At 32.1% G+C, this 13,898-nt stretch overlaps 1 protein-coding gene across 5 annotated transcripts in view; it reads right to left on the bottom strand.

Annotated features, from left to right (window-relative positions):
• Positions 1-2,460: 2,460 nt before the first annotated feature.
• The window catches only part of LOC127698943 (inositol-trisphosphate 3-kinase B-like), a 53,388-nt gene continuing 41,950 nt past the window's right edge, over positions 2,461-13,898 (bottom strand). For all 5 annotated transcript variants that reach the window (XM_052202716.1, XM_052202717.1, XM_052202715.1 and 2 more), the window contains 6 exons: positions 12,271-12,411; positions 11,496-11,623; positions 11,033-11,182; positions 8,771-8,872; positions 6,986-7,057; positions 2,461-6,316 (listed from right to left, as the gene is read on the bottom strand). In XM_052202716.1, the coding sequence (XP_052058676.1) occupies positions 6,095-6,316; positions 6,986-7,057; positions 8,771-8,872; positions 11,033-11,182; positions 11,496-11,623; positions 12,271-12,411 (815 nt within the window). In that variant the 3' untranslated portion in view covers positions 2,461-6,094. The remainder of the gene's footprint in view (positions 6,317-6,985; positions 7,058-8,770; positions 8,873-11,032; positions 11,183-11,495; positions 11,624-12,270; positions 12,412-13,898) is intronic.

Genomic DNA, 13,898 nt, shown 5'->3' with positions numbered 1-13,898 from the left:
CTGTGCACATATTGGTGAACAACAAGTGGCGTAGATCATTAAGAGATGTACGAGTACTCAGTGGTGCAGACGTAAATAGTGATCACCATCTACTGAAAGTAAATTTCAAATAATCTTCGCTAGCCAAGGGTTACGATTCAGTCCCCTCCTCTCCAGGGGGACTGGATCGTAACCCTTGGCTAACAAAGACGCCTTCAAATCAAACCTTAGAAAGGCACCAACTGAAAATCAGAACAGAAAGAGACTAGACACAGCAAGGCTGAAGTCACCAACTGTCAAGAAAGCATGTTGCTTAGAATTGAAAAATCGGTTTAGTGTGCTAGATAACTCTAATGATGGAGAAGACAGTATTCAAGAGAAGTATAACATCAAGGATATTTATGTAAAGACTGCAGAAAAGACAGTTGATCACACGACAAAAAAAGAACAAAGATTGGCTAACACAGGAAACCTGGCAAAAAATTGAAGAAAGAAAAACTATATAACAGAAAATAGTAAATGCAAAATCCGAAAGGTTACAAGATCAACTACAGGTAACATACAGAACAAAAGACAAAGAAGTGCTAGAAAAGATAATAGACAATGTATGGAGGACCGACCAAAGAGACAGAAAAGGCATCCATTCTGGGAGAGTTAAGTACAGTTTACAATATCACCAAACAACTTTGTGGAAAATTAAATGTCCAGACAGCCCATGTAAACGACACAAATGGCAATTCATTGCGAACAGAACGGGGACAAGCAGAAAGGTGGGTCCAACATTTCAAAGAGGTATTAAACTGCCCTAAGCCTGATGACATAGCTAATCCTGAACCATCAGAAGATGATTTAAACATCAAAACAGAACCACCAACTACAGAAGAAGTAAGAAATGGCATTAAATCATTGAAAACAGACAAAGCACCAGGCATTGATTCCATCCATGCAGAGATGTTAAAGGAAGATTTAAATACATCGTCCAAGGTACTTCACAATCTTTTCCTTGTCATCTGGAAAGAAGGGGACATACCATTGTAAAATTACCAAAGAATGGTAATCTACGCAACTGTGACAACTGGAGAAGGATTACATTACTTTCTGTCTCTAGTAAAATGTTCTGCAAAATTCTTCTAAAAAGAATTGATAAAATCGTATACGAGGAAGATTAGAAAAGAACAAGCAGGCTTTAGAAGAGGGAGAGGATGCATTGATCAAATGTTCACGCTCAGGAACATAATTGAGCAATGCATAGAATGGAACACACCACTTTTCATTATTATTTTTTTTTACTTCAAAAAGGCTTTTGACGCTATACACAGAGAAACTCTTTGAAGAATTGTAAAATCATATGGAATTCCACCTAAAACTTTGATGCTAATAAAAGCCTTCTACAACAGCTTTGAATGCAGTGTCATCCTTGGTAGCTCCAACTCGGACCCATTTGAAGTTAAATCTGGTGTAAGACAGGGATGTATTATGTCATCCATCCTGTTTTAATTGGCCAATGACTGGATGCAAAGGCATAAAACATCAGACAAGAGAAAGTGTATCTAGTGGACCATGTTTAATCAGCTAGATGACATAGCCATACAATCAACAACCAGCAAACACCTCCAAGAGAAGACCAACATACTAAACAACTTTGTCAAGCAAACTGGTCTGAATGTAAATGACAAGAAAACCAAGGAAATGTCAATAAACACCAGGAATACAACACCAATTACTATCAATGATCTGCCAGTAGACAGTGTTGAAGACTTCTCTTACCTTGGAAGCATCATAAGTTAAGATAATGGGACAGGAAAGGATATAAAGGCAAGACTATCTAAGGCACGTTTGCAAGACTTCATACAATCTGGAAGTCCAACCAGTACAGTTTAAGGACCAAACAATGAATCTACAACAGCAATGTAAAATCTGTCCTACTGTATGATTCAGAAACTTGGCGTGTTTTAGTAAGTGACCTTCAAAAAGTAGATGCATTCCATACTAGCTGCCTAAGAAAGATCAATAGAATATTCTGGCCAAATAAGATCAGCAACAAGAGCCTTTTGGAAAAATGTAATTTTAAGAGCATAACAGCAGAAATTCAAAAACGAAGATTTAGATGGTTAGGTCATGTGCTGAGAATGCCACAACACCACACACCTTAAACAGCTCTATATTGGACACCACCAGGAAAAACGAAACCAAGGAGACCAAGAATCACCTGGCGAAGAACTGTTACAGCAGAATTGGAAGCAATGGCAATGGATTACACATGGGACCAAGCCCAATACATGGCAAAGGACAGAAAGAAGAAGAGGAAGTTTGTTGTGGCCTTATGTTCCACTGGGGATGAAGAGGATAAGTAATTGCCACTGGATGTCGAACAGCCATATATCTATTATGACCAATGCACAGACAGAGATAACTGGTTAAATGACACCCTTTTGGATGTTTCTTGTGAAATAGTTGTTGGTATGAAATAAATACAAATGATAAATTTTTAACTTTAATAATTTTACAATTTAATATAGAATCACTTTCACAAAATACACAACATTTGTAGAAATATACAAAATATACAAGAAAAAAAATTATATAAATATATAAGAAACTTGCTTAACTGTAAGTTCTAGGTATCTACTATACATATGTATAATATGGATGGATTTAATCTTCACTTATCTATTCATAAAGATCCTTTAATTTCAAGTACACAAATTACAGCATAAGATTGACTTTCATAGTGTAAAAATGCCCTGCTGTTAATAAATGCTGTTTTCAGCACTTTATTAATTGAAAACCAAGAAATGCTACTTATAAAGAGGCAATATTCATTTATGCATGCTCAATCATTAAGTTGAAGTTCATTATGTGATACCAATATTAGAACAAAAAAACTTTATAAAATTGATTTCAGATCAAGGCACATATCAGATCTTACAAAAAAAAAATTCAACATCAGTCTGAACAAAATATGAAAAGGTCAAAACCTTTATTGGTAAAAAAAAAAGTGAAAAAAATTACTATTTCTTCACACCAGTATCTTGCATTTTTCATCCTTATAGTACCATTATATATAGCATAAAGCATATCATATAACACACACACATAAATTTGATCTCGACAATACACTAAACTAATTATCGATGCCTCGAGGGAAACCACTGCACTGAGAATAGTTAGGTTTTATATCGTGTGTAATTGATGACCTTATGATTATTCTGTTGCCAGGCAACTAGATTATTTCTATTACTTACATGATTTTGCAAAAATAATGTATTGCACTAATTTACATTGAACATGTTTAACTAAAGAATTTGGTGAAAGTACTTTTGTAAAATGGATTTCTGTACTTGTTGCAAATAGTTACAAACTGATATGTAGATGTAATTTTCTATCAAGTTTTAGAACAAAACACCTACTATAAGTCTAATTGGTTTTAAATTTTCACTCATTATATAAGGAAAATTTTCTCTTTTAATTTTCTGTATACAGGCACAATTTCCTGGTGGTGAGTTATATTGGTGAGTATCCAGTAAATCTAAGAAAACACTTTTGGTGAGTAACAAACAAACTTATTATTATATTAAATGTGCAACTTGTAACTTACTGTCAGTAAATACAAGATAACACGATAATGTTCTGTAAATCATGTGCTCAGAATAAAATTGCCTTTTAAATGCACTACACACATATACAGCACCATACACTGTGAAATTCCCTGCATATAAGCTAATATACATGGGCTAATCCAGATATCTAAGATGGGGAGAAGTTTTGGTATTTTCTGTTTAAGAAAGGAGCTATTCTTATAATTTTTCCAGGATAATCTTATATCCCTGTCAATGCTAAATGGAAGACAAAAGCACAAAGAAGAAGTTTTTACCCATTTCTCCCTCTAGATTAGGCCCTTATATAATTTTGAACCTCTTATAAAGTGAATCAGTCGAAATCAATAGGAACCACATATTCCATCTACATACACAAGTGAAATTATAAAAAAAAACATACAGATTTAGCATAACAATCAAACTTAACAAAAAATTCAATAAACATTAATAAACGGAATGATTTTTTTCAGCACATTATAACCACAAAGACATGTCATTACAATAAGCAATAAACAATAAACATTTTTTTAAGTCACGCTTATCTTACCTCTTAGAAAGATTCTTGTTAAAAAAAAAAAGGGAGTTTAAGGAAGTTGAAACTTTTTCAATAAAGTAAAACTAATTTTTTTTTATGTTTCAAATGGCTTTTAACTTTCTTCTGCAGTGAAAAGGCCATATAATCTAATTTGAATCTTTTTTAATAACCACTTAACAAGTTCAAATGAATAAAAAAAACATTCAAAGTGGCCTTTTCTAAAAATAAATATTTAAATAATATGTGTTTTTAATGAGATATAAGTATGAACAATCTGTTCATTAATATTTAAATCAAAGAACATCAGGAATATTTAAATAAGAGTTATTTGATGCAAGTTTTACAAACCAAATATAAAGTGGCACATATATCAAGACTCAATACTAGAAAATAACTTTTTAATATTAAACCTATAAAAAATTAGATTGAAATAAATCAATGTATTTAAAGTGAGGTGTCTTGGCAAGGAATATTTGTCACAGATAAAAATGAGACATGTAATGGCAAGACATAGCACCAACATTTCAAGTTTGCTTTGTTAATAGACATGTCTTTATAACAGAATTTACTATTCTGTATGAGTGTTCAAGAATAGTATATAAAACATAGCTACAGTTGAGTTTCTATCATAATAGAAGGGATTATGTTTCCCATATGAATTAAGAGGTACCTGTAAGTTTAAATGAGTTATAGACTTCTGAGTTATTTCCCTTTTCCATATCAATATAATATAATATGTAAAAGACTCTATTAGAAAATCATGAAATCTTAGTAAACAAAAATATTTTCACATTTTTCTGGTGACATTTATGTACACAAATTTATTTGTATTGTAATTTTAGAAAATATACAACAATTGGACACCAATAAAATGAACATAATAAACAAAGTTGCTGCCTGTGTTAAAAACAGCATGCACTAACAGTACCATAAGTTACAACTGATTTCTAAGAGCCAGAAATAAGCACCTTCATACTAGTAGATACTATGCTCCCATTCACAATGATTCTAACAACCTACAACCAGTGTAAATCTTGCATTAAATATACAAGTCACAACAATTGTTAGTTGTATGAACTTTGTGAAATGGGGAAATAGAAAGTGGTAGCACTAATTCAAATATTGATACTAATTTAATAAGTCAATCAGTCAAATTTCAACTGCAACGTCATGACTACATCGTAGTATAGGAGTATAAATTGTAATATTATTTTCATAACTTTTTAGAATAGTTTTAATTACCAATATATGTAGTTAAATATAGTTAAAAATTCTGGCAGACTAGGATTTACTATTGGCACCTTTGATAAGGGGAGACAATTTAAATGCTAAAAAATGCATAATTTACTGGATTTTAATATTTGTTTTTTTCACCAATGAGAAAATTAATACAAATGAAAAATTGCATACAAAAGATTCTCATGAACTTTAAATCGGTTTACTTTCAAGTGACAATGAACAGTTAAAATTTTGTTACCAGGCATCCCTAGATAGAAAATCACTGCTAATAAAGGGTAACCTCTTTATGAAGGGCAACTCCATAGAAAGGGTAGCCCTGTATGAAGGGCACTTCCTTATAAAGGGTACATAAATTGCACCCCTGTGTTCATTTATTTTAAAACGTGATTGTTTTTTATAGTAATTAAACGTATATTTCAGAAATTTATTATGAGTAAACATTAATAAAGAAATCAGAATTTGCTAAAGTAAATAATCAAACTTTTCAGAAAGGTCAAACCCGTTTATGGAAACAAAAATAATCATTATAAAAAAAAATACTTAAAGGCTGTCTGAAGCTGCTTACTTCATGTATTTTTTTTACAATGAATAGCTGCGTAATGCTTTTATCTACAAGTATAACAATGTATCCCTACAAATGTACAGGAAATGGATTTTATAAATACAATGGAGAAAATGGCGGTGGTTAAACAAGTGAACATGGTAAATGACTATATAAATAACAATGAGGATATTGCAGTATTTAGTCAGAACTACTTGACGATGGTGTTTCTAACTCCTTTAAAATTAACAACAAATTGTCAAGTCCAAATGAATATCCGTCTTCATGATTGCCATCTACCCATGGGGTTCTATGGTTTGTGGTTATACCTGAAGGTAGGGGTTCTGTCTTGCCAAAGTCTATCATCCATACATCTGCATTGTTAGTTTTGTCATGTACAAACAACAGGGAACTTCCAATCAGCTGTAAACAAAAAGTTCAAAATTTTAAACATTTATTTTGACATTTCTGCATTGTGTGACAAGGTTCCAACACTTTAAGTGGAGTAGGAACTGCTTTATACCCTTCTGGAGCCCCTGGATTTATCCCCGTTTTTGTTTTGATATGTGTTACTTGATCATTAGTTTTCTGTGTAGTATTTTTTAAGAATGTTGTTAGTCTTTTCTTTGTTTTTTTTTTTGGCCATGGTGTTTGGGTTTTTCTTTTGACTTTTGTTTGATTGGCAGGATTTTAACTCAATGTCACCCAAGTTATATCACAGCAAACAAGAATGTGTCCATAGTACACGGATGCCCCACTCGCACTATCATTTTCTATGTTCAGTGGATTGTGAAATTGGGGTTAAAACTCTAATTTGGCATTAAAATTAGAAAGATCATATCACAGGGAACATGTGTACTAAGTTTCAAGTTGATTGGACTTCAACTTCATAAAAAACTATCTTGACCAAAAATTTTAACCTGAAGCGGGACAGACAGATGAACGGATGGACAGACGGACGGACGGACAAACAAACGGACGCACAGACCGAAAAACATAATGCCCCTCTACTATCGTAGGTGGGGCATTAAAATCTAAATGAATTTACAGTATCTTTAATATCTACTGTAAAACAATATTTTGAAATCTTACCTCATGGCTCTTGAAAAAGTCTGATGATTCTTGAGTTGCCAAAATAGCTTTTAATCTCCTGATGTAAACTCCCTGTAACAAATAAAGTACAAATCTAATTTCTTAATTCTTTAGGTGATATAAATTGGTTTAAAAAGCTTACTGGTAATCCTTATTTTGATTTTGTATTTGTATAAGATTAAAGGATACAGGAATTAAAGTCTATACACTTACATCTTTAAGTATTAGAAGGTTCATTTTTTTTAAATGTGAAGATTGTTTACATTTTATAAGAGTTAAAATTAAATATGAAAGAATCAATCAATGCTGTGCTTGAAGCATTTCTCTGGATATATGGTAAGCATAAAAGATCAGAGAAAAAAGTTTGGAAAGCCAACTTGGCAAGGATACATAGACATGTTGGTTGCTTTATAACCAAAGACTAAACAAAATAGTCAAAATTTCTATGGTATATCCAAATGAAAAAAAAAACCAAACGGTCAAAATTTTCCATTGCCAACTTTGACTGGCAAAGTTGGAACCATTATTTTTGTTTAATTATCAAATCTATCACCTGATGTTAATAACTAGGTTAGGGTCAAGACAGACAATGAAATGTCTATGTTATTAGATGGTCTAGGATCAAAAGGACTAATGTGCTTCAAAGAATAATAGTTCATTTTCCAATAACATAAATAAAAAAAAATATGTTCACCTTGCACTTTCTTTTTGAATTTATTTGTCATTATGTTTTAAGTCATTTAAATAATTTTACCCTCATGAATTATTGAAATGTGGAATGGTGCTTTAGTAGGCATTTATAGTTCCCTGACATGTTTATGGTCTCAAAATATGAACAGTTTCAAATTAAAAAGTATATCACCTTACACAGTAACTTAAATAATCACTATACAAAATTAATGAACTAAATCAATAATTTAAATAATCACCTTACAAAATTAACGAACTAAATCAATAATTTAAATACATAAATTTTAAAATGTATCTTAAATTTCACAAAACATATGTACCTTGGTACTTTCTTAACATTATTTCTCTCATTGATAACAGGAAATAATAATAAGTACTGAACGGATTAGGCAACATGTTACATTTTTAAGATTAAGAAATTAAATAAACTGTTATCCCAGAGATATGTCTCGGCTTTTTGTAACTTTGATAACGCAAATGTTGAAAATAAAATAGCAATACTTTTTAACATGTAAGTTATGCAAATATTGAAAGTTGATGAACCATGACTGAAGGTACATGGCTAAACAATCTCCATGGAAATGAGATGTGTCAATGCTAATACAACTGCATACCAAATACCATTGACTTATTATAAGTCGTTCCCTTTAAACAAACCTAAACACAAACATTGACTTGTAAACTATGTAAAAGTTTCAAAGTCAATGAACCATGATGAGGTGGTGGGGCTATTTAATCTCCATGGAAACGATACTTGCAAATGGCAATAAATTTGCATACCAAATATCATTGACTTAACATTAGCAGTTCATCTTAAACTGATCTAATCACAAACTAATACATGTAAACTAAGCAAAAGTTTCAAAGTCAATAGACCATGACTGAGGGCGATTGATTGAAAACAAATTTATATATTATGTCGAGTTTTTACTTCATTCTATCAGTAAATTCAAATAAAAATTTGTGTATTTGGTTGTGTAAATGTTGACAATGAAAAATTAAATACTACTTTGACATTTCTAAACGGTAAAATCAATTAAAAGGTTAGCTTATAAACACATATGAACAACTAAGAAAAGATAACTCTCATCTTACCAAAACAATCTGATTGTTACCAATAAACAAAGATAATGCATCTTTCACTTCATTCCGTGTTTTTGTTTTCTTAAAATTTTTACTGGATGCACCATCCATTCTCTGAAAAAATAATAATACAAAAATAAATATTATGCTTTGTGCAAAAAGTAAAACATAGAAAAAACACCTAAATACTTGGTTTATAGAAAAAAAAAGTTCATGGGGAATTTACTTGTCATGTTGCTTTTCTGTGACAGCAGAATATGTGTATTTTTTAGAGAAGAGTGTATATCACTACAGATTTGCAGTGAAACCATTGACATTAGCAAAGATTAAAGGTCAAGGTCAGATGAACCTGCAAGACAGACATGAACACCTAACAATCATTCTCAGTATAAGTTAGGAATTCATGTGGTAAATAAAATGCTCCGCTGGGGCGCAGCTTGATACCACCGCAGAGGTCGAACCCTGAACAGTTGGGGCAAGTATGGACACAACATTCAAGCTTGATACAGCACTGAATTTGGATTGTAATTAAATATTTGACACAGCATAGGTTTCTGACACAGAATGAAAGTGGTCTAAGAACTAAAAAAATTTTAATTTACCTATTCAAACCATATCATTATTATTTGCTTTTATATATAAATCAGAAATAACCAATTTAAAATGGAAAATTTTAAGAAAAAAAAGGAAAAAAAAATCCCCCCCCCCCCCCCCCAAATTTTTTGAACCCCCTTATGATTCATCACCGCCAAACTCAATCCCAGCCTTCCCTTTGTGGTATGGTACCTTGCAGTACAATTTCAGAGAGATCCATACACTTGAACACAAGTTATTGTCTGGAAACTAGAAAAATGCTTGTTTTTTGGCCCCTTTTTGGCCCCAAATTCCTAAACGTTTAGGGCAATTACCCCAAAACTCAAACCCAGCTTTCCCTTTGTGATATGGAACCTTGCAGTACAATATCATAAAGATCCATACACTTACACACAATTTATTGTCCTGAAACTAGAAAAATGCTTGTTTTTTTGCCCTTTTATGGCCCCTAATTCCTAAAATTTTGAGGGAATTACCCCCAAAATCAATCCCAGCCTTTCCTTTGTGGTATGGTACCTTGCAGTACAATTTCAGAGAGATCCATGCACTTGAACACAAGTTATTGTCTGGAAACTAGAAAAATGCTTATTTTTGGTCCCTTTTTGGCCCCTTATTCCTAAACTTTTTGGGCAATTACCCAAAACTCAATTCCAGCTTCCCCTTTGTGATATGGAACCTTGTAGTACAATTTCATAAAGATCCATACACTTATACACAAGTTATTGTCATGAAACAAGAAAATTGCTTGTTTTTTGCCCCTTTTTGGCCCCTTATTCCAAAAATTTGGAGGCAATTACCCCCAAAATCAATCCCAGCATTCCCTTTGTGATATGGAACCTTGTGATACAATGTCAGAGAGATCCATACACTTACACACAAGTTATTGTCATGAAACTAGAAAAATGCTTGTTTTTTGCCCCTTTTTGGCCCCTAATTCCTAAAATTTGGAGGCAATTACCCCCAAAATCAATCCCAGCATTCCCTTTGTGATATGGAAACTTGTGGTACAATGTCAGAGAGATCCATACACTAACACACAAATTATGTCTGGAAGTTACAAAAATGCTTATTTTTGGCCCCTTTTTGGCCCCTAATTCCTTAACTGTTGGTACCATAACCCCCAAAATCAATCCCCACCTTCCTTTTGTGGTATTGAACCTTATGGTAAAATTTCATAAAGATCCATTCACTTAAACTAAAGTTAGAGTGCGAAAACTAATGTGTCTTCGGACGACGATGACGACGACGCCAACGTCATACCAATATACGACCACAAAATTTTTTTTGCGGTCGTATAAAAATAACTATACAAAATTTTATCCAGTCACTGAATCATGATTTTTATGCTGTCGCCTGAATTGTTAGCATTCCTGTCTTTCCCATTCTGAAACTTTGTTGCAGGTGAGACAAAAACATACAAGTGTAAGTCTGAGTAGTTTAGATTGTGATTTGGATGGAACTGTGTAATCTCAGAGACAACATATAAATTGTAAAACCAATTATTTCTATCCCACACAAAAAGTACTTTTTATAAAATGCTGCCCTGTTTGAATAATATTACTATATAGAGTTCCCAAACATCACACATCTTGATCCAACTCACTATATAGACTGTCAAAATCTTGTTTTAAACATATACTATTGCATAAACTGGTATATTTCAAATCTTTCTCCTCTTACCTTAATTCCTTCAATTCTAAATCCTAGATCTACAGATGAACTCATTTCATCTCTCCATTGCATATATCTTGGTTTTATAATTGACTTCTGTTTATGTTCCTCTGGTGTTGGAGCACTAGGATCAACTTCTACCATCTTTTGGTACATATCCTGAGTAAAAAATATAATAAAAGTACATAAATATATTTGAAATTCATTAGAGTCATACCCAACTACCAATATCAAATATATTTAATATATTGTAAATGGACTAGTCAATATCTTCTACTGAAAATTTATCATAAAAAATGTAAAAATTCTATTTGTATTAGAATAACAGCTAAATGACTACTGTAGATGTCATAGTGTTGTCTGTTTTTCTGTGACCTCTATATGGCATTGGTATCTTCTGCCGTTTTTTTATATAAAAACCAAAGTAAATAAAGACTACTATTGTTTCTCACATTACATCCTTCACACTTACCTTTCTGGGTTTTGGTTTTTCTTTGGCTTTTACTAGTTCTTCCTCTAAATACGTCCTGGTTCCCATCTTAATATCCATGACAAAAGGAGTATCAAAGTCACATAGCAAATCTTGTAACTCCAAGTATTCTGATGCAAGTTAAGGAACTATTATGGTTATCTCATGGCAAATACAAAAACCCTTGCTTCAATGTAGTCATTGCATTCTTAAACTGTACCATTCACCCATAAGATGAAAATAATTCAATTGTAATTGTTTTATACTTTTTCATCATTTTTTTCGCTTATGGAATTAAATTGCTGGCATGCAGATCTTGACATGGAATACTACCTTTGGTAAATTTTCACTAATAATGAATCAAGTAAATGTAGGACCAATTATCGACCCTTGAAGCCATTTAAAGAGAATTAAATTGCAACTTTTGGTTTACAAGTTGTGTGCAGTTGTACCCCTGTTTGATATCATTTACTTCATATGTTCTGAAAAATATTGAAATCAGGATGTAATTTCTCACTTGGTTTCAATGTAAACTATAACCCTTTATTGGCAGCCATTTTGGTTTTCCAGTTGACACCAAAGCAACAAACTTGTCAAAGTTTGGTTTTATTTATATTTTGTGATTCTGTGAACAGACGAACGCCGACATCAGATGATGGAGGACAAAATCAAGTAATATGACACATATTTCCTGTTAATGTCTAAATTTCATAAATAAACATACTGTGCTATCTTTTACTATTAAAACAATTGTATTTGTTAAGTTACTAAAGGATACGGTCAGTTTTTTTTTCTACAACTCCTCTGTATTCAGGAACATAGGGTCTTAAAATGTCCTTCATTAACTTTAAAAATGCTTTCTGTTCTCTATTGTCATACTTTTTCAAAACAGATCCTTTCTCTCCTGCTTGGAAATTTCCTGCAAAAAACAAAACAACTGTCAATATAATGACAAAATATCATTAGCAACTTTCACAGCATACAGCTGACCTTTAACAAAGAAAACTAAAGAGGAGGAATGGCTATATCTATCTAATTTAATTCTCTATCTATTTAGATAAAATGACCATCAGCTTAAAGCTAATTGTTTACTCTACAACCATAAATGAATTTATTACCCCACCCTTAGCACAAACCCCACCTAATTAAATAAGGTTGCACATTTGATATCACATAGCACTCTCTTCACAATTAGGCCAGTAAGCATACAGGGTACATAAACCCTTTAATGGTATTGCCTTACAGTTCAGTGTAGTATATCATCCTTTGTTCCTAAGACATTCACCTTTCAATTTAATAGAAAATCTGAGTATAAAAAGGACATATCAAATTTTGCAAACTATAACCAAATACTTTTTGGAATCCACACCAACTGTTTATGTCAAACAATTATAAGGCGAGTTCCGGAATAGTTTTTGTTTCAATGTGGAAACTGAAAAAGTTGTATCAAGTGACATTTATCTATGCACATGCCTGGATTTTTACACAAGCGAATTCATCAAATGTAATGATTTGGACTTGAAAGTCAACCACGTTGTTCTAGTTTGACCCCCTCACCCTGATGAAAACCTACCATGAAGTGACATCGCCCATATGTTGATGTTTTCATGCAGATGATTTTTTTTTGATTCCAACAGTGCAAAGATTTCTGACGTTATCATGTTACTATAGTGTGTGTATTAAATAAAATCTGACACGGTAAAACGAACTATCTCCGAACAGAAGTATTCCCCCTTTATAAACATTACACTCTTCCTAATTGTACATAAAGGACAAGGTGATCTTAATGACAATTGTTCTTTATAATTTAGTAGAGTATACTCAGTTATACCTTGAAAAGGCTAAGCAAATCTACCAGCAAAACTTATCCAAAATCAATCAACTATTAAATGTGGATTAGTGTTTACCTACAGTTTAACAACTGTTGTATTGTGTCTATACACCATTACATTGTATGATAATTAAGAAGTTGTCCTCAATGAAAAAATTTTCTTACAATACCAAGCAAAAAGTGTAAGCCATGTTGATTCAATTGTTATAGAAGATACTAAATTATGTAAAATTAGTTAAATTCTCAGGTTATATGCCTAAATTAAAGGTGTCCCATAACTGGTTTTGGTGTCAATTTGGGGTTATTGCTCTTCAAATTTAGGTACTTTCAGATTTCCAAAATAAGGGAACAACTGACAAGATATAAATTTTCTAAATGAACATATGGTGCATCAAATTAAACTTTGGTATTTTGTGAAAAGAGCACCAACATGGTTACCTGTCTGACTATCAATCAGAAACTTCAAAAGTACAACTAACTTTTAAACAGAATTTATTTTCTGATTCATATATATGTTAATCAATTGAAATCATCACATTTATTTATGACTTTTTTAGACCAATAAATCTTTCACA

The sequence above is a fragment of the Mytilus californianus genome, unplaced genomic scaffold, assembly GCF_021869535.1.
Source record: "Mytilus californianus isolate M0D057914Y unplaced genomic scaffold, xbMytCali1.0.p SCAF_4, whole genome shotgun sequence".
In the NCBI taxonomy this organism is placed as follows: domain Eukaryota; kingdom Metazoa; phylum Mollusca; class Bivalvia; order Mytilida; family Mytilidae; genus Mytilus; species Mytilus californianus.
This window is presented reverse-complemented; position numbering and strand designations above follow the sequence as displayed.